General features: G+C 39.9%; 1 protein-coding gene across 4 annotated transcripts in view; it reads left to right on the forward strand.

Moving 5' to 3' along the window:
- Positions 1 to 21,568, forward strand: part of GK (glycerol kinase) — an 82,474-nt gene that overhangs the window by 34,858 nt on the left and 26,048 nt on the right. For 2 of the 4 annotated variants that reach the window (XM_035001139.1, XM_035001157.1), the window contains exons 5-13: positions 1,468 to 1,544; positions 3,494 to 3,631; positions 6,244 to 6,353; positions 6,805 to 6,871; positions 7,940 to 7,957; positions 9,655 to 9,690; positions 10,069 to 10,136; positions 15,118 to 15,160; positions 15,634 to 15,714. In XM_035001139.1, coding sequence (XP_034857030.1) covers positions 1,468 to 1,544; positions 3,494 to 3,631; positions 6,244 to 6,353; positions 6,805 to 6,871; positions 7,940 to 7,957; positions 9,655 to 9,690; positions 10,069 to 10,136; positions 15,118 to 15,160; positions 15,634 to 15,714 — 638 coding nt within the window. The remainder of the gene's footprint in view (positions 1 to 1,467; positions 1,545 to 3,493; positions 3,632 to 6,243; positions 6,354 to 6,804; positions 6,872 to 7,939; positions 7,958 to 9,654; positions 9,691 to 10,068; positions 10,137 to 15,117; positions 15,161 to 15,633; positions 15,715 to 21,568) is intronic. The other 2 variants (XM_035001148.1, XM_035001166.1) reach the window with 1 other exon arrangement.

Here is a 21,568-nt window from a genome sequence, read left to right on the forward strand (position 1 = left end):
CTATGGGCCACGGATTCCCCTGCTGTTCCTCCCTGCCTCCTCTTCCCTCAGTTGTGATGAGCCTTTTCTTGCTGCTTTTCACACCTGCAGAAACCAGTCCATTGTCCTGAAGTAGCCACTGTCAAAATCAAGCTCAGGCAGCCCTCAGGAGAAATGACAGTTTAAGTAATTAGAAAAAACTGATTAAAATTCACTACCGAAAAGAACTGGTTTTTATTTTATTTTATTTTTTGAAAGATTTCATTTATTTTTTGACAGAGAGAGAGACAGCACGAGAGAGGGAACACAAGCAGGGAGAGCGGGAGAGGGAGAAGCAGGCTTCCTGCCGAGCAGGGAGCCCGATACGGGGCTCGATCGCGGGGCTCGATCCCAAGACCCTGGGACCATGACCTGAGCCGAAGGCAGATGCTTAACGACTGAGCCACCCAGGCGCCCCAAGAACTGGTTTTTAAATGAACAGAAAGGAATAGTCTAAAGGGTGAACCAAACTTTGCAATGAAGTGGCCAGCATTCTCGTGTGTAGTGGACAAGCCTGTTTAATCTTCCCTGGTGCCCTTTAAATAAGCGATGGGCCTGAAGCTTTTCAGGAGGCCTCTGAGCGCAGTCAGTGCCTAAAAATACCAAGTGACCACTAACAGATTAAAAGTGATAGAAGTTAAGCACAGAACTTAAAGCTGACACATAAAACTCAGCTGACCTATTGGTTACCTTTCGCAGTTGCTTTATGTACTATGTGATACCTTCTCTTTCTCAGGCCTTCTGTCCTGAAGCAGAACAGAAATATTTTCTACTAGAGGATCAGAAAGTGGACAAAACTTACTTAGTGTAAATAATGTTGATCTCTTAAAATAGATTTTTTACAGTCCAGCAGGGAGCAAGAATGGTGACCTTTTAACAATTCTGGCTTCTAGCCTGCTTTTGAAATGGAAGAGTTTAATGTACATAAGCATTTCATACATGAGAGGCTGAATCTTACTTTTTCCTTCAATAAATAGTACCAGGTTCTCTGCTTTGTCACAAATTGCTCCCAAGTTTTGTAAGGTACCTGCTTTATACCCAGTACGGTGATCCTGAGCGGTGTGTTCTGCCCTTGGCAACTGGCCTGCCGAGCACGTAGATTTTCTCTGTACTCATGTATTCTGAGAAACTTCTTATCCCAAACATTTTTTCATGGTTTTTTTTTTTTCTATAAAAAGGTTACAAATTAAGTGCCCTCAGGTTTGTATTGTTCTCCTAACTTGGTCTATAATTTTGCATAAAAGCTTTAAATTCTTCCTCATAAATTTATTCTTTTTTCTAACAATATGCCCATTCATTTCTAATTTTCTAATTTCAGTCTTTTGAAAGCTCTAGCATTTTAATTGCTTATGGAAACTAATCAGTCTCCTATACTTGACAGTGATTTCATTAAGATCTGATTTTTTAAAATGAAGTTTTTCATATATGTTATTATATTTTGGTCTATAGTGTGGCTTGATCTGAGAACCCAGTCTACCGTTGAGAATCTTAGTAAAAGAATTCCAGGAAATAATAACTTTGTCAAGGTAAGAGATCTCTTCAAAAGTATACTGTAAGAATGCTTGTTTTTAAAAAAGGTTTAGAGATTTCACCTGAAAGACTATTCGGGCCTTCCATCCTATTGCACAATAGTTATTTGATATGTTTGATAGACTATTTCTCTGCAGACAACTGAGGACAACTCAAGTATTTACCTTTCTGTCAGAATTCTTGCCCTGTAGTGGATTAGAGGATTCATATTCTGAGGTTGATAGGCTGGAGGGGATTATAAAGTGTCCCAAAAAACCATACTCCCTCTTGTTTTCTCCTATCTGTCAAAGAAAGTTCTGGATGCTTTTGAGTTTTTAGGCATCTGGATTTAGGGAGAGAAATTAAAAGTCACTCCAGCTCCTCACTGAACTCTTTCTTCATATGAAGGAGGCTGATAAAAAGTGCCTAAATTTCAGTCCATATGTAGAGCTAGCTCTCTTGAGTTAAATGAAGGGAGACAGAGAATTTTTGAAACAGGCAAGGTATTTTTCTTATCAAGGTCAAGGCCCACTTCTCCTAGCATCCAAAGGAAGTTCTGTTTTTTTGGCATATCCCCTTTGTATTTGTCAGTGGGACTCTTAAAACAGTGGTTCTTGGTTCTGAAACTAGGGTTCAAATCCCATTAACTGTAGCAGTTTAACAAACCATTCCCTACCCTCACCCCCCAAATAACTTCTGGCTAGTCCTAAATATACCCTTACCCATTTCCTATTCTGTTCCTCTTTGTCGCCATGCACAACCCTCACCCCCACCTCCAGCTGCACTTTGCTTCAAGTGATGCATGTTTTTCTCTTCAGGGCCATTTTAGGCAACTTTCACACTTGCTACCTAAATCATTAAAATGAGATATTATCGACTACCTCACTGCTGGCTTTATGGGATGACCCTTGGTCCTTCAAATCAAAGAGGAATAATCCCATAAATTATTTCCTCTCATTATTTTTGAGTATTGATCTTACTTTTATTCTAAGAAAGCTAGAAAACCATGGGTTAGTCATAACTTACAGGGTGCAGTAAAGTATTAAATGGTTTGGTTTGAATTTTTTTACCAAACATATCCATAGCAGATAAGAAGGAAAAAGGTATCACTCTCTGTAGGGTAGGTGGTAAGTCAGGAAACTAAGGATTAGGGGAGGGGAAAGATAGTTGCATTATTTTGATGTATATATCATCTTAACCACTTTCATCAGCCCTTATAAATATATTTGGTATTTAATATACTAACAAAAATAGGAGTTGGATCTGATCCATTCTCAAGGAAGATTGATAAGCCCATATGTGTTTTATATTTAGCATTTATCCTTTATTCAGTACACCCTCCCTTTGTTTAATGTACTCACTGAGTTCTTAGGCAACTACTTTCTTAATATGGAGCAACTCCGTGTTGCTTCCTTCTGGCATGTCCTTGAGCTCTACTTTATTCTCCACTTATGTTATTTGAATATGTATGTGTGTATGTACATATTTATAGTATATTTTTTACACATATAAGTATATTGTTATTAAGTCTTACATGTTTTAAAACCTAAAATTTTCTGGTTATAGTTTGATATACTCTCTGATTTTTAATAGTTTAAAATATCACTTTCATGAAATATAAAGTGAAAAGGCAGAGTTTCAGACTAGGTTCTGCATGTAATACTCATCACAAAAGCTAACGCCTGCGTGTTCACCATCCAGATTACAGGATGTTGTGTCATTTAATTTTCTCTTTACCTTGCAACGTGGATGCTCTTTGAACTGCAAACATATCACGCTGATCTTTGTTCATGAACATGCCTTCCTGTGCCATGAGATAGGAAAATTATTTTTATCCATAATACCATGGGGTTGACTTTAGGGCCATTGAATATTTTGTGATTTATTGAGTTTCTCAGTTTGGTGTTTTATTTTTTAGACTAGTTGGTAACTTAATTTGCTGGCTGAATTTCATAACTGTGTTTAGTCCAAGACAGGCCTTCCACTTAGCACTTACTTCAGTGCCGTGAAACTTCGTTGGCTCCTTGACAATGTGAGGAAAGTTCAGAGGGCTGTTGAAGAAGATAGAGCTCTTTTTGGGACCATTGATTCATGGCTTATTTGGGTACGTTTAAATATAATGTATGAACGGAGAAAGTTTTTCAGAATTTTTTTAGACTGGCTTGCCTGCTCTCTATTTTCTACCAAGAGTTCCAACTTTTTTTAAAAGGTTTTATTTATTTGAGAGAGCAAGAGAGCGCGTGTGTGTGCATGTGTGAGCTGGGAGAGGGTTGGAGGGCGAGGGAGAGAGAGAATCTTAAGCAGGCTCCATGCCCAGCACAGAGCTGATGTGGGTTCGATCTCATAACCCTGGGATCATGACCTGAGCCAAAATCAAAGTTTGTCACTCAACCAGCTGAGCCATCCAGGCACCCCGAGTTGAAACTTGTTAGTTGGCAAAATTATTAAGAAAACCCACTCGAGACAGCAGAACATTTCAGCCTCCCATGTAAGAGGCATTTTTGCCTACTTCCTCCTTATTTTTCTTGCTTTATTTCAATAAAAATGGAGGGTGATTACCAAAACCACATCTCATATTTATTATCTTTCGAATAAGTAATTTAGGTAATTTAATTAGTAATTAGTAATTTAGGTAGTCTTTTTCTCTTGCTTATCACATGCTCTTTTCCAGTGGTCATTTCTTAAAAGAAGTAACTATTTAACCTAATAGAACACCTGTGTGACTTTTAGCATGTGCTTTCAGCATGACACAGCTGTCTCTTATTAAGCCATAATATGAAAAAATCATAGTGGAATTTCGATGGATAATCTCTTTGCCTAAGCTGAACACAGATGAGTAGAAACTAACATTTTTGACATTTCCCGGAGTTATCTTAAAAGTACATGTTCTCTCTCCCCCTTTCTCTTTTTTGTTCTCTGTTATTTTTCTTATGGGCATTTTCAAATATACCCAGAAGGAGAGGGCCTAGTGTAATGAACCTCGGCAACAACATGCCAGCTACAGCAATCAACTGTGGCCAGTCTTGTTTCAGCTAAACTCACATGCCCTTTCTCCCCACAGATAATTGTAAAGCAAATCCCCATACATACAATTTCATTTGTAATTACTTCAGTAAGTATGTGATTATCTTTTTCAACATTCAAGAGAGCTTCAGAGGAATGTTGCCCCATTCTCACTTGCCAGATCCACAGAGCAGATCTTCCAGAACCAGTACCAGGAAGCAGTACTTTCTTCACCCCTCCCTGTGCTTGGCCAGGGCACACTGTGCTTGGTGCTCTCTTGGCCCGCAGTTTTCATACCTGTCACAGTTGAAATAGTTCTGACAGTAGTTCTGACAGGGTGTGGCACCTGTGAGCTGCAGGAGGGAGCTCAGTTAGCTGCGGGGTGGGGGACCTACTCCCCGGATGCTGAGATGCCTTTCCTCCACTGTTGTTCCTTTCTTACCTCTTATCACTCCCACACAAAAGAAAGCAGCAGTGCCCGAGGGTATTAACACGGGAGAATTGAAAACTCTGCTTTCAGGATAGTGCTTGGGTAGGCACAAGCCAATGAGAATTGTTACTCCAAAAAACTAAATCACAAACAGAGAAACAGCTGCACAGAGTTCTGTAAGATCCTGAAGAGGCAGACATGTTGATATATTTCACTTTGCCAAATGTAATTAAGACTGCCTTTTCCAAAGATAACGGATGAAAACAAAACTGATTTTTGTTTGTTTGGTTAACGACCAGTTTACTAGAATTCTGTCTAATATGGTAGCCACTTAAGCACGTGTGGCTGAGCACTTCGAATATGGCTAGTGTGAATCAAGATATGCTGTAAGTGTAAAATATATACTGTACTTAAGTAGGTAAAATGTTGGGGTGCCTGGCTGGCTCAGTCAGTAGAATATGCGACTCTTGATCTGAGGGTTGTGAGTTCAAGCCCACGTTGGGTGTAGAGATTACTTACAAATTAAATAAATAAATACATAGGTAAGATGTCTCAGTAGTAATTTTTTATATTAAAAGATATTTTGGGGGTGCCTGGTTGGCTCAGCCAGTGGAGCATACGACTATTGATCTCGGGGTTGTAAGTTCAAATCCCATGTTGGGTGTAAAGATTACTTGAAAAGTTTTTAAAAAATAAATCTTTAATAAATAAATAAAAGGATATTTTGGATATATTGGGCTAAATAAAATATATAGTGTTATTAAAATTAATTTCAAGAGTAAAGAGTTTTACTCTTTACCAAAATTTACTAAAATTAATTTCAAGAGTTTTACTCTTTACCTGCTTTATACTTTTTAAATGTAGCTATTAGAAAATTTAAAATTATGCGTGTAGCTAGCATTGTATTTCTATTAGACACTGCTGAAAACTAGAAAATTAAGTGATTGACACATTCCATTCTCCTGCTTTATGTACTCTGCTACTGATTATGGCCCTTGACAACATGTAAATTAAATTGCAAATTAGGGGGTGCCTCGGTTGAGCATCTGACTTTCGATTTTGGCTCACCTCATGATCCCAGGGTCCTGAGATCGAGCCTGCATTGGGCTCTGCGCTTAGCAGGGAGTCTGCTTGAGGATTCTCTCCCTTTCCTCCTGCCCCTCCCCCTACTCACATACACTTTCTCCTTCTCTTTCTCGCTCAACTAAATTAAATCTTTTTTAAAAATAAAAATAAATAAATAGCAAATTAGTACAAATCTAACATCCTTTTATTCCGTCTAGAGTTTGACAGGAGGGGCCAATGGAGGTGTCCACTGTACAGATGTAACAAATGCAAGTAGGACAATGCTTTTCAACATTCATTCTCTGGAATGGGATAAAGAGCTCTGCGAGTGAGTTGTGTTTTCCCCTAAAAAGCACTTCCCAATACGTTAGCTATTCATCACCTAAATCTTACTATTTTCAGATGTTGGTGGAGCACCAAACTTTTAATAGTTGATATTTCAACTATAGTATACAAGTCTATACTGTGTATTCAAAGAAGAGACTATTGTTGGATATGTAGCAAACAGGCCAAATTAATTGTCTTGATTAGGAAGATTAGGTCTCTTTAGAAAAGTACTTTGTTTTCTGTGTGCTTCTTATTTTTTATCGGCTTGTATAAAGTTAGAATGATAAATACCCAAACACACAACTATGTTCTGCTGGCTTATTTAACTCTGCACTCAAATACGTCCATTTTTTAATTGCTATTTACAATTTTGTCTTTAAATACATATAAATATTTCTAGATATTTATTTAAAATAGTGTTATATACCCAATATTGTCATACTGTTTTTCAGATTTTTTGAAATTCCGATGAAAATTCTTCCAAATGTCCGGAGTTCTTCTGAGATCTATGGCCTAATGGTAAAAAAAAAAAATTCATTTTTAAAAAAAGCTTTACTATTCAGAATTCAAAAGTCAGTTGTGTTACATTTTCTAGTTTGAGAATTGACTTTTCTGTAAGTATTGGTAGTATATAAAATAAGAAATTAGTGCTGTTTAAATAGTTTTATAACTTAAATTTTAGAATCCTTCTTACCAGTTGGTTTTATATTTTATAAACTTTCATTGGCTGTTCTTTGAGTATTCTACTTTTAAGGTATTTATGCAATAATCTAACTACAGAAGGTGGCATGGGAATGTTTGAGCCTGTTTATTCTTTTAATTGAAATAACTTTAGTAGTTGTGGTATGTGCTTATAATTTATGGGAAGGACTCTTCACATGTTAGTGTTCTTTTTCCTGTTGAATCTCTTTTAATGGCTAAACCACGTTTTTATATTAGATTCTTTGTCAGCCTGAGCAAAACTTTAGCAAAGAAACTGAAAACAAAGAGTCTGTTTCTGATTTGTGATTGCTAATTAAATTGGTTTCCATAATGGACATTTTACTGTTGCTTTCACTGAAACGGAGAGAAAAAGTACTTTCAGCAAAAAGTGTGATTAGCATCACTGAGTATCTCTGATTACGCATCAGGGATGAAAACCTCCAGGAGGATTTGAACTGGTATTTGAGCACAAAAATCTAGAATTTATGATAAAATTTAAAAATACATCTAAGGTCAATTGCAAAAAAAAAAATATATTGTTTAGACATTTCATGACAAATATTAGAAACTACTTACAGAGTTAGTAATAACAGAGTTGAATACTAAGTGCTCTGGATAAAGCTTGAGCAGAGTCCTTAAATATTTCATTTATAATAAAGCCTTCTAAAGCATCATGGAAATTTTTAAGGGAAGCGCGGCTCATCTACAATGAATGTGCTTGGATGACTTCATAGCTGTCTACAGACTGCCTTGGGTCAGAGAAAAAAACTTATCCTTGAGAAACAGTTTTAGAGAATGGTTGAAAAAGCATTTACTGGCCTAGTTTTTTTCTTGCGTTTAAAATATTATGCTTCTGTCCTCCTTTTTCCCCCTTGCTGACTATAGAAAATCTCTCATAGTCTGGTGAGTAGGTTGCCCACCAATTATGCTACCCATTCATTTGGAAAAGATACAGTGCATTTCCATTTAGTTTTAGACAAGCAGAAGTCCATTTACTAAGCAGATTTGTCTAGAATCTCCATGACCCTCCAAATTGCTATAAGCTCTAGACAAGCTCTAGGTTTTCTTTAAACTCAGTCATGTCTGTTTGTTTTTAAGTTTCCCATAAGACTGAAAATGGTATTTCAAAATAAAAGACTAAACTAGTTTTCTGGAATGAGAAATTCTGATGTTCCCCATGACAAAGTACAGTTGTGATGTGCTTTGGGCTTTGGCGTAACAGGGAAATTAGGCGTAGTTTTTAAATGTCCTAAACACCTATCTTAAATGATACTTGACCAACCTTTCAGACTAGTTAGTTGGAAATGCACTGTCACTTTTTCTGCATGCTTCACCAGAGGACATTGCCAGGAATCCTTCAGAGACCCCTCCCTGTGAAGGAAAAGGAGCGCTTTATGTGCCTGAATGCACATTAGTAGATCCTGCTGGTAGTTTGATAAAACCTTCAATAGTGTCAGCAAAGGCTTCTTCTCATACTTAAGTATATGAAGATAGCTTCTCGGTTACCTACGGATTCACTTTCAGTTCCTTATGAAGTGTACCCTTCACTTATTATCCAGGTTCAGGTTTCCTAAGAGTATATCCAGTAAATAAAAAAGGCAGGTCTTGAATTAAGCAGAAAGCATGAAAGAAATAAAATAATATCCACCATCTAGAAGATGTTTTCTGTTTTGTACAGGGTTTCCACATATATGCTATTACTTCCTTTTCATCGTAGCCATGTGAGGCAGCTTCTATTCTTTCCCTTACTCTTCTAGATAGGGAACCTGAAGCTCCTAGAGGATCACAAATGGGAGACCAAGGGGGCACTCAGTGGAAAGCTTTTGTTTGGCCCTGTTCCTAGCACATCACACTACTTCACGGATCACGTTCCTTCCCCCTAATTCCTTAATACCAGTACAAATTGCTCTGTATTAGAGTATTTTTTTAATGAAGTTTGGTAAAATACACAGCCACTTAAATCTCGTTTTTCTCCCTAGAATGCTAGCCATATTCGTGACCTAAATTAACTCTTGCTTATCTAAACTTGAAGAATGATGTCAGCTATGAACAAGTAATACCCAGTACCCAAACGCTCTTGGGTTTCTTACTTCTCTTAAAAGCAGTTTGGGTAAGGAAGGATAGATGGTAAAATACCGCCTTCCAAAATGAGGCTGTTCCATGCCGGTTTGATAGCTATTGATATGTTTGTTTTAAAGGATGTGTTAGTTTTCCTTATTAATGGCACCGATAACAAAGAGCTATTAGACCTAGGCATTCATGTTACCTGGACTCCGTTTTATACATCAGGAAATTGAGGCATAGAGAAGTTTCAGCAGCCTGCTCAGTGGCTTAACACGAACTAACCAAGAGTAGACCCCTTGTCTCCCGATTCCCAGTCCAGTGTTTGATGTCCATTCTCCAATACCATGTGTCGTCTTGTCATTCTAGAAATATGTCTAGTATCTGTCTCTGAATCACATATGTAGTTGAAACACTTGCTTTGTCTTGTCTGCCCACATGCTCTGGCATGTTGCTATTCGTGTTCATTCCTGTTGCAGTTGTGTTAGTAGAAACAATAGTTGGTGATTACTCATAATCCTTTTTTAAAATTTTATTAGAAAGCTGGGGCCTTGGAAGGTGTGCCAATATCTGGGGTAAGTTTCATCTCCTTGCTACCTCCCCAGCCCTACCCGGTTCCATGTGAGGGGTTTCTTCCTCTATCTTAATCAGCCTGCCCCTTCCAAAACTATGGAAGAAAGGTAAAAGCAGCAAAATTGGCTGATTCTTGTTCTTAGGTGACACAGTGTGGGCCATTGAGAACCTTTTGACCAAATTCTAACTCTTCCTTCCCATACCTACTATCTTGTAGGGGATATTAAGAAATGGGGAAGTGGCCAAATGGAAGCAATGCAAAAATCAAGATAGTTCTTTCCTTGATAAATGAAAGAAAGGAAAAATAAATCCTATGGCTGTTCAAAAAGGGAAATTAATAACATTGTCTTAGTGTTCTTTATTGTCACTTGTGCTTTCAGTGTTTGGGGGACCAGTCTGCTGCATTGGTGGGACAAATGTGCTTCCAGGATGGACAAGCCAAAAATACGTGAGTTTAAGAAACAGACCCAAAAAACAATGGTGTTTTATTTGTTTCTCCCTTTGGTGCTTTGAATGAGGAAAATCTGTTGAAGTTCATCCAGGCTGAAAATCAATAGCTTAAGAGTTCCAATAAGTTTTTTGCCATTTAGTTTTCTTTCTCTCCTTCAAATAAATGTAAACACAATGCTAAGGCTTGTAAAGACCTTAATTTATAAAATTCAATACCTTTTCCATCCAGAAACTAAATTTTGGTTTGAAGTGTTAATGGTTTTGTTTGGTGGGGGGGGGGGGGGGTGGAGGAGGGCAGAGCAGATGGGAGGAAGAGCCATGATTTAAATTATGTTTCAGGGGCACCTGGCTGGCTCAGTCCATAGAGCATGCGACTCATGATCTCAGGTCATGAGTTCGAGCCCCAGGTTGGGTGTAGAGAATACTTTAAAAAATGTTTGGGGGTGCCTGGGTGGCGCAGTCGGTTAAGCATCTGCCTTCAGCTCAAGTCATGATCCCAGAGTCCTGGGATCGAGCCCCACATCGACTCCCTGCTCAGCGTGGGGGGTGGTCTGTGTCTCCCTCTGCCTCTGGCCCTCAAACCCCACTGCCCCCCCCCACCCAGCTCGTGCTCTCTTTCACTCACTGTCTCTCTCAAATAAATAAATAAAATCTTTAAAAAAATATTTCTTAATTGAAAATTTTTAAAAATGAGCTATATTTCTCAACATACTGTTCCTGCCTTAGACTTTCTCACTGTAACTGTAAAGTTATATTTTTGTGGGATTTCCAGTGCTGTTTTCCTGGCATTGTGCTTTCTCCTCATTATCTGGCATTTCTCCTTGGACAAGAAGTAGAAGGAATGATGAAAGTAGAGGTTTGGTGCATTTGTTTCCTAATCTTGTCTCCTTACTACTCAGACCTGGGGCATCTGTAACAAGCCCCATATCTAAGAGTGATGAGATTTCTTGCATTTTCAGATAAGAAAACAGATGTCAGAGTGGTGAAGCTAGTTAAGTGAAAGGAGCAGTCTTTGCCCCCAGATGCATCTGATTCCACTTAGCCGGGGCTCTGAAAATCTCTGCGTTACTATACCCTGTGTAGGAAGGAGTCCCATCCACCAAGTGGGAGACTATCTACATTTATTCTTTTCTAGAGGATTTCCTAATTCTCTCATCAGTGTTAACCTCAGTGATTAAATTCTTCTTTTGTGGATAATAGAATGTCTCCCATTTTCAATGACATGTTCTTGTGGCCCAGCATGGTCCACGGTCCTCATGCAAGAGTGTGACATCATCTGTGTGAGAGCAGGGGAGATATGTAATCTTTGCAGGTCATGGTATCCTGAGGTTATGACCAAGCGAGCTTGAGTGAGCATGGGTCTGGAAACAGACTCTTTGAATTCTAGCTTCCAGACAGCTGCACCAGGAGTCAAGAGAAATAATGGAAAACTAGGCTATTTCCCCTCCACCTTTCCTCCTCTGCCAGGCATGGTAGTGCTAGTAAATCAGAGGCTCTCTCTCTCTGTCAAGTACCTAACACAGTGTAGAGCACATGGGACATTTCCAATAAAATTGTCGGCTTTTCCTTCTCTTTCGACTCCCTTCCCGCTTAAGCATTATCAGCCAAGTCCTGGAATGGTGAATTTAAGCCAAGCCGCTGTAGGTTGGAGGAGGGAAATAGAAAATCATAAGTTCTTTGGGCTTGTATTTCTCTTCCTGAGGGGAGAGAAGACAAATACACACTTAATCATCTGAGAAGTCAGAACTTATGTGCCATAAGAAACTTTGAAATACTGCTCTTGGGTTTCAAAGGATGGGGAGAAAAATCGCAAAAGATTATGTTAATAACGAGGTGTTTTGAAGAAGGAGCTATATTGGTGAGTGCACGGAACACTGAAAAACTCGCAAAGAGCGAAATGAAGACTTTGTTTAGAGAATGTAGAGAACATTCAGGTAGGGCAGTAGTAGGAAGTAAGGCTAGGATCATATCGTGAAGCCCTAAATTTCAGACTGAGGAGTTTTTTTCTTGATTCGGCAGTGGGACACTTCTGCGGGTTTATGAGCTGGTGTTCAGAGTGACTAGAACTGTTCATTAATAATACTGAAGTCCTTGGCCAGAGTGAGGAGAGACTAGAGGCAAAAACGCCATGCAGGCATCCTGGTCACAAGGACAAGGACTAAAAAGGATGGGGACAGAGAGGGAGGCTGTAGGGGGGTATTCATGGCACTGTGGAGGGACAAGAGACAGAAAGTAGGTATGGAGTCTAGTCACCTCAGCCCAGTGTGTAGGCTTAGCCCACTATCAGGAACAGGTCTGAATAGTATACTTTCTGTTTGGGACATGTTTGTGGTTCTGATAAGCTGTGTATTGCACACATTTGAAATATGGAATGAGTTCAGTATGAAAGTAGAGATTTTGCATTTCCTTATTTAGAGGTGATTTTTGAAGCAATAGGAATAGACACAATTACCAAGAAAAAGTTAGGAGAAGTAAGAGACACAGGGATGGGAAATTCATAAAAATGGACTGCAATTATTCATTCATGTGGAAATCCGGGGTAGAGACACTTAAGAGAGGGGGGCTTGGTCAGAGGTGCAAACTGCTACAAAAAGGTTATGGAGGCTGAGAATGAGAAGAGACCATTGTACACAGAAAGTAGGCCTTCAGTGGTAACTTCTCAGAATGAAGCTTTAGGAGAATGCTCAAGATGAAAGCCGGGTTGCAAATGGCCAAAAGAGATGTGAGCAGATAGAAAACAGAGACAGCGAGACAGAATGTACTTTGCAAAAATGGCCATCCAGAAATGGTGAGCCAAGTAGGCAGTTTGTTAAGTTGACAGGATCATGCCAAGTGTGGGGGATTTTGTTTGTGCTTTTAAGTTACAACAAGAGCAGAGAATGTTTCTTTGGAGTCCGAGCAGAGACCAGATGGGAGTTGTACAATGAATGAGAGAGAAGTGATGGGCCGGATGAAGTCCTAAGAGGTTGGAGAGGGTGGGACTGAGAATTGGTCAGTCTCTTCAAAGCTCAGCAGGGAGCACATGAGGGCCAGCTCAGAATTCAGCGGAAAGCCCGGCTCTGTTTTGGTGCCGAGGAACAGATTATGGGTGATTCTCATTTTTCTTTCAGCTTTTCTATATTTTCTGATTTTTCTTGAATGAACATGGATTATTTGAGCATTTAATTTTGCTTTTAAGGACGAGAACCTAAGATAGATGCCCTCTCTCCCCAGAGGCATGAGGTATTCTAAAGGAGGCCTTGACCTTCACGGCTTCGGCCGGGGCCACTCACACTCCTCCATGTGGGATAGTGGGCAGCCTTCACCTTCACTGAGATTAGAAAAGTCCGGCAACCTTCCGCGATGTTCAAACACAGTGCAGTCTTGAGAAAGGATAGGTCGACCATATAAACGCTGAAAGCCCCATATATGTTTGATGTATGGGAAGAAAAAATAATAAAATTTCAGAGGAAAATAACTGCCTGTATACTGCTTTGAAAGTTGTGGCCTGTAGGTAGCAAGAGTCACTTCATACATTGATAATGCTCATTAATTACTTGTGAAGTATACTCACTTAAGAATTCACTTTTATTAAATGCCTTGAGCCTCTGTGTCAGTTTGCTACTTTTAAGATTCGTACACTACTCTTCGGTATGCAGGGTGTTTATATGGGGGCTAAATTGGTACAGATTTCTCCTTTAAAAAGCGGTGAAACGGGTAATAATTAACTTTTTAAAGCATGAAACAGGTAATCCATTTTTAAGAATATTTATTAAAGGAGATTAACATAAAATATATAGCTTTTTCAGCATTGTGAAAGTAAAAGGGTATAGTGATTTATGTGTTTTCATTCATAAATGTGTTATTACCTGTACCTAGTGTTAGTTGACTGTTATCTTTAAAAACGTAGATATTCGTTAATCACGTGCTCCCTGAATGTGTTGGCTGTTTGGCTACAGGCAGAGAATATATATTTGAGTGAAGAGAGATAGGATGTCTTGGGTTAATTCTTATTCACAACAGTGGTGCCTGGAAAAATGTTTGCTAGAGGAAAAAATTGCCCTCGGTTTCTATTTGCTTCACACCCACATGATGGGGCTTGCTGCCTTCGTGCTTACTGGTAGTGGCTTCTGCTGGGATCCTTCTGCCTGCCCCTGAACTGAGTGCTCCCTGTTCTCCCACCTGCCAGAATATCAAAGAGCACAGCAGCAAGGCCCGTGGGGAGGGAATCCCAAGCTTGGGCAGAACGGTTTGTAGAGAGCCAAGGGGGACAGTCACAGCTCACAGTGGAAAACTGTTTCCCTGTGACCCTTACTGGTATCACTTTGGATTACTTCTCTGCCTGGCACATGTCAAAACTCCTCACTCATGTCCAGACTTGTTGCAAAGTCCAAAGCTTATACTTTTAAGGCTGCCGTAAAATAAATCCAGGTCTTCTGTGGAGGCCATGTTCCATTCTCGCTCTGACTCTCCCACCTGGTAGAATAGCCTAGCCTGCAGAGAGAACAGGAAAGCGAGGCCTTCAGTAGCTTTCCCCTCGCCAAGGTCCATCTCCAGTTTCCCGCATTCTGGACCGAGCCTCCCCTCCATGCCAGAAGATAGCAGTGTTTCTCAGTTCATGATTGGACTAATGATAGAGCTAAGCAGCCTGCCCCATCAGTGAAGTGCTTCATTCCATGTGGGTTAGTAGCAATGTGACTGGACGTAGAATTTGTTGTCATTTGGTGGTACTTTATAAACACAGTCCTGGGCTGTGACTAGGCACTAAATACCATGCTTGCATTTTTCCTTTAGGATTGCACTAAGTACGTTTTCTTCTAGACTTAGTCTTTAAAACGTTATTCCAAAAGGAGTGTGTGATGCTTGTTAACTTTTGGAACTTTTCTAAAACTTTAAGATAATGACTTATTGTATGTCAGTTTAAATGACTTGTATTATTGATGTTTCGTGATTTATTTTTAATAAAATTGTCACACTGTTCATTCTTCCCCCAACTATAGGTATGGAACAGGCTGTTTCTTACTATGTAATACAGGCCGCAAGGTTGGTTTTTCCTAATTAAAAGATTGAAAGTCGTCTTTAACTTCATATAAATAATGCTTGAGCATAATTTGCTATTAAGTTACTTATGATTCTATAGATTTTATTTAATCTTTATTAGGGTTTAATTTAGAGCTCACCAAAAATGATGAAGATCACTAAATTTAAGTGGCTCTAGTAAGAACTATTTTAGGTTCTTTGAATTTTTTCATGTGTGATTTTGATTGCTGGTGGGATATCTATGCTAGGACCATGTCAGATTCTTAATGCAAATCTAATTTGGAACAAGGGATAAACATTTTGTACTGTTTAAATGTATTGTCCTTAATACTGGTAATTTTGACTTAAGATTTATTTTTTAATTGTTACATATTTATTGAATTATTTTTGTACCTAGGTCATCTTAGCTTTAAAAAATATTCTTCCGCTATCTTTTCATTTTCCTGGCTACTGAAATATTTTTGTCTTTCCTACAGTGTGTATTTTCTGAGCATGGCCTTCTGACCACAGTGGCTTACAAGCTTGGCAGAGACAAACCAGTGTATTATGCATTGGAAGTAAGTACTTTTCAATCATTATGGGTAGTATGGCAAACAATCAAAGCCAGTGAAAATCGTGGTGCTTTCTAACACCTTTTCTGGTAAATCTTAATACATAGGACTGAAAAAACTCAGTTTTTTTCTTGGCATTTGGTTGAGTGGAAGGAATCCGGGACTGAGCTGGGGTCAGGACTCCTAGGAGATCTTGAGTGTATGGGCTCCTTGGCTCTTTACCAGTCCCTTGTGGCATCTTGTAGTCGCTTGGCAGTGTAAGGTTTTCTATCTCTGAAGTTTAATGAAGGTGTTGACTTGCTCTCCCAAGTATTTCTGTCAGCTGGAAAATTGTGTTTTTATAACTACAGTACCCCAGTGTTCCAAAGAGAACCACTGGGCACAAAAGCAGAGGAACTCTCTTCACGTGTCTCCCCTTAAAAATAAATTTTGTGTCCAATTTTGGTGTGGGGAAGAAAGTGAGGAGATTTATGCCTTTTTTCAGCAGAAGTATTTGTTTCAAACACATTTGTAAATTCTAGTAGGAATATATCAGTCTAAGTCTGTAGGGCATGGTGAATTTATATTAGAAACATTACTAACTTTTATTGGTAAGATCAAAGAAGCAGTATTCTTTTTATCAAATCAGATACATCCTTTTTTTTTAAAGATTTTATTTTTAAGTAATCTCTACACCCAATGTGGGGCTCAAACTCAACCCCAAGTCACATGCTTTACTGACTGAGCCAGCCAGGCCCCCCGCATTCTTTTTGTTGTTGTTGTCGAGTATAGTAGACACACAATGTTACATTAGATTCAGGTATACAGCTTAGTGATTTAGCAAGCTTACACATTGGACTCTGCTCACCACAAATGCAGCTCCCATGTGTCCCATACAGAGCTATTACAGTATCGTTAACTGTATTCCTTATGCTGTGCCTCTTATTCCTGTGACTTATTGATTCCATAACTAGAAGCCTGTGTCTCCTTCTCCCCTTCATGCATTTTGCCCATTCCCTACCCCTCCCCTTAGATACATTTCTTAAAGGCATCTCTTTACAATTCATTTTAAATGGTTCCCTTCGATCTGAAGGCTTACTGAGGCTTGTTTCCTAAAGTATCGAGAATAATTTGGTCATAAGTATTAGACTTCTGTTTATAGTTCAGACATTTTATTAGTTGCTCTGCCTAGAGTATGAAGAATTTATTTCCATTTTTTTCTTGACCCCTCCTGACATAAGCACTGTGTTCTCTCTCCCCCAACCCCTTCTCTATGGATAATAGAAGCATTTGGGAAACACTTGGTCTGTGTAATAATGGTATCATATCATTTCTCAAAAGGTGAATTCCTATAAGCCCTGTCCTGCTCTCTTTCCCCCTGTGGAAAGTGCTTAGTACAGAGCTGGGCACGTCGAATATGTACCGTCTGTTAAAAGTTACCTATAGCAATTGAGGAAGCAGCTCTCTTTTTTCCTTATACTGGAGACAGTCAGTCGTTTAGAATTAGAGATGCCTTAGACCTGGAAAGGGCTTCTGGGATTGGGCTTACCAGGTCTTAACTTCCCTCCCAGTACAAAGAGCCTTCTCTTTCCTTCACCGATAGCCCTACAACTTCTGTTTGAAGATAGCACCAAAAACTGCTTCTTAACACCTCTACCACTAGACCTGGATCAGCTGTCAAGAGCATTCAAATACTAGGAGGCGGCTATCACTTTTTTTTTTTTTTTGAAGATTTTATTTATTTATTTCACAGAGAGAGATTCAGCGAGAGAGGGAACACAAGCAGGGGAGTGGGAGAGGGAGAAGCAGGCTTCCCGCGGAGCACGGAGCCCGATGCAGGGCGCGATCCCAGGACCCTGGGATCATGACCTGAGCCGAAGGCAGACGCTTAACGACTGAGCCACCCAGGCGCCCCGCGGCTGTCACTTTTTCTGGGTCTTTCTACTCCAGGAAAAACTTCCCCAGGGCGCCTGGGTGGCTCAGATGGTTAAGCGTCTGCCTTCGGCTCAGGTCATGATCCCAGGGTCCTGGGATCGAGTCCCGCATCAGGCTCCCTGCTCCGTGGGAAGCCTGCTTCTCCCTCAGCCTCTCTCTCTCTCTCTCTCTCTGTCTCTCATGAATAAATAAATAAATAAAATCTTTAAAAAAAAAAAAAACTTCCCCAGTGCCCTGATGTCATATGGTTTCTGGATGCTTTCTAGTTCTGGACTCCCTTCATTAGATGCATTCCAATTTGTCAGACTCTTCCAGAATGGAATAGAATATTCTACATGTAATCTGACTTGTACTTACTAGTGTGATTTATTCCTCTCTGACCACAAACACTGCTTCTGCTACTCTAGCCTGAGAGTTCATTAATTAGTCTAATAACCCCATCATATCATTGGCTCTAGAAGCAGATGTTAAAATATCTGGCTGTTTTTCAAATGACTCACTGTCATGCCATGTCCTCTCCGCTCCGTATTTGTGCAGATCTTTTTTTTTTTTCCTCTTAAGTAATCTCTACACTCAAGCTGGGGCTTAAACTCATGACCCCGAGATCAAGGATCAAGAGTCACATGCTTTACCAACTGAGCCAGCCAGGTGCCCCTGCAGATCTTTTGTTAATCTATATTCAGGTCTTTGCTTCTTCCTGTCAAATTTCATGATAGTGATTTCAACCTACAGTGACACAGTCTAGATTCTTTTTCACGCTTTACTCTGTTACTTTTCCAGTTTTGCCTCATCTGGAAACTTAACAAGCATATGCTTTAAGATTTTGTTTCAGTTCATGTAATTTTTTAAAAGATTCATAGAATTTTAAAAAAAATGTAAAAATAAAAAAAATAAAAATAAATAAAAGATTCATAGAATTTTAAAGCTGAGAGGGACAGTAGATAAGACTGACAAACAGTTTTCGCTATGTCCTCACAAGGCATTTGAGAGTAGGAAGTGAAATTGGAGTCACTTGGCCATGGTAACTTTTGACAGCTAGTTAGTAGCAGATCCAGGATGCAAATTCAGGTTATTGGACATCAAAATCTAGACACCTGGCCACCCCTCTGCCATCTCCAGTCTCCCGAGTCCATTTCTTTTCAGTGCATCTCAGATTTGTCCCTTGCTTCGTCTGCTAACCTAACAGCCTGCCTGAGTCACAACATACACACTTATACACACACACACACACACACGTTCACAGTAGATGAGATTCTTTATTTTTTTTCTGTATCTTCTCACTTTCTGTTTCAATTAATAGACATGTAAAAAACTTGAACCAAACCAAAAAAGAGGGCAAAGCATAAAGCTACATTGGTAAAACTTTTTCTCAGTCAATTCCTGGTAATCCCACATGGTCACACCACTTCCATTTTTTGTAAGTGCTTACAAAGTGTATATTTAATAATCATTTCTTTAATTTGACAAATTGTTAGGATTGGCAATCTGAGGTATTAAAAATTTACTCTCCATTTTTTAAAAACTGAAACTGTAGCAGCACATCTTAAGTCTTAATTTTGCATTCTCCCTCTGCTGATTTGGAAGCAAAATCATGCATTTCCTGTTGTTGTTGTTGTTGTTGTTGTTGTTGTTGTTTTGGGCTTCTTTTCTTTTCTGGGTACCTTTAAGTTTTGAAGATACTATTTTAACCGTAGGGCGCCTGGGTGGCTCAGTTGGTAGAGTATCCGACTCGATCCCAGGGTCATGAGTTCAAGCCCCACATTGGGTGTGGAGCCTACTTTAAAAAAATATATTATTTAACTATATATTTTCTTAGCACTGTTGATAGTTGTTTAGTAATTTGAATGTCCCACCCATGATGATAACCTCAAATACTTTTCCTCTATGACCTCCACCAGCAATCCTGTCATTGAGTTTAAAGTTTTCGTTTCCCCTTTTTCTTTTTCTTTTTTTTTTTTAAAGTGGGCTCCTTGCCCAGCGGGGAGCCCGCAGGGTTCAAACTCCACCCTGAGATCAAGATCTGAGCTGAGATCAGGAGTCTCAGCATAAGACGCACAAGACACTTAACTGCCTGAGCCACCCAGGTGCCCCTCCCCTTTTTCTTAAGCAGGTGGTAATTAGTTCTGTTTTCTTATCAGTAGATAGTAAATCATACTTAATGGCTTATTTTATCATTTTTTGTGTCCAGTATCATTTCTTTGGGGTCAAACCTTTTATGGCTCTACCCCCATTTTTTTCTTGCAGACGGGCATCCTTTTGTGGTTCTCTTATAAGAGCCTCGGGTAGTAAGCCTATTCCTTTTAGATTTGTCTTTATTTTGCCCTCTGTCTGGGGTGGGTATAAAACCTTAGGTGAAACCATTGTTTCTCCTACATCCCTTCTGGCCATTTTTTTAAAGGTTTTATTTATTTAATTGAGAGAGAGAGAATGAGAGAGAGCATGAGGGGGGAGGGTCAGAGGGAGAAGCAGACTCCCTGCTGAGCAGGGAGCCTGATGGGGGACTGCATCCTGGGACTCCAGGATCATGACCTGAGCCAAAGGCAGTCGCTCAACCAGCTGAGCCACCCAGGCACCCTCTTCTGGCCATTGTTTATGCTAATGAGACCTCTGATCTAAATGTGGTTTCTCTTACAGATAACCTGGCTTATTTTCTGGGGATGGGGGGGTTTTAACATGTTCTTATCAGTGATGTTCTACACTTTTACTATGATGTGCCAGGGTTTAGATTTGATTTTACTTACCCTGTTAGATAAATTGGATATAAGTCTGTCTTCAATTCTAGAAAATCCTCAGCAGTTATTTCTTTAAGCATTGCTACTCTACCATTACCCCTGGCCTCTTCTACAATTGCTATTGTATGAATATTGGCACCTTTAAACCCATCCTCCCCGACTCTGAACTGTTCTTTTATATATTTTCATCCCCTTGCTTCTCTGTCCTGCATCCCTCACTAGTTCCTCCCTACCTACCTTACATTCCAAATTCTCTCTTTAAAACAAACAAAGCAGCGACACCTGGGTGGCTCAGTTGGTTAAGTGCCTGCCTTTGGCTCAGGTCATGATCCAAGGGTCCTGGGATCGAGTCCCGCATTGGGGTCCTTGCTCTGCAGGGAGCCTGCTTCTCCCTCTGTCTGCCACTCACCCGCTTGTGCTGTCTCTGTCTCTCTGACAAATAAATAAATAAAATCTTTTATTTTTTTTTAAGACTTTATTTATTTATTTGACAGAGACACAGCGAGAGAGGGAACACAAGCAGGGGGAGTGGGAGAGGGAGAAGCAGGCTTCCCGCGGAGCAGGGAGCCCGATGCAGGGCTCGATCCCAGGACCCTGGAATCATGACCTGAGCCGAAGGCAGACGCTTAACAACTGAGCCACCCAGGCGCCCCAATAAATAAAATCTTTTAAAAAAATAAAACAAAGCAAATCAAAACTTTTTTTTTTAAGATTTTATTTATTTATTTGAGACAGAGAGAATGAGAGAGAGAGAGCACATGAGAGGAGGGAGGGTCAGAGGGAGAAGCAGGCTCCCCACTGAGCAGGGAGCCCGATGCGGGACTCGATTCAGGGACTCCAGGATCATGACAACCAACTGAGCCACCCAGGTGCACCAAAACTTTTTTATTGTGAAATATAAAACACCTACAGAAAGATGCATAAAACATCAATGTACAGCTTGACAAATGATTATAAAGGGAAGACCCATGTATCCTCTACCCAGGGCAGGAAACAGAACAGGGCCAGCAGCCAGGAACCTGTGCGCCCCTCACACTCACAGTTTCTCCCTCTCCCCTAAGGTCATCAGTGCCCTGGCTTTTATCATTTCCTTACTTTACTTTATAGTTCCAGCACTTAATATGCACAACCCTCAGGGTGACTGGGTGGCTCAGGCCGTTAAACACCTGCCTTCGGCCCAGGTCATGATTTCAGGGTCCTGGGATCGAGCCCTT

Source organism: Mirounga leonina, unplaced genomic scaffold (genome assembly GCF_011800145.1).
Source record: "Mirounga leonina isolate KUSES-001 unplaced genomic scaffold, KU_Mleo_1.0 Mir_101595, whole genome shotgun sequence".
Classification (NCBI taxonomy): domain Eukaryota; kingdom Metazoa; phylum Chordata; class Mammalia; order Carnivora; family Phocidae; genus Mirounga; species Mirounga leonina.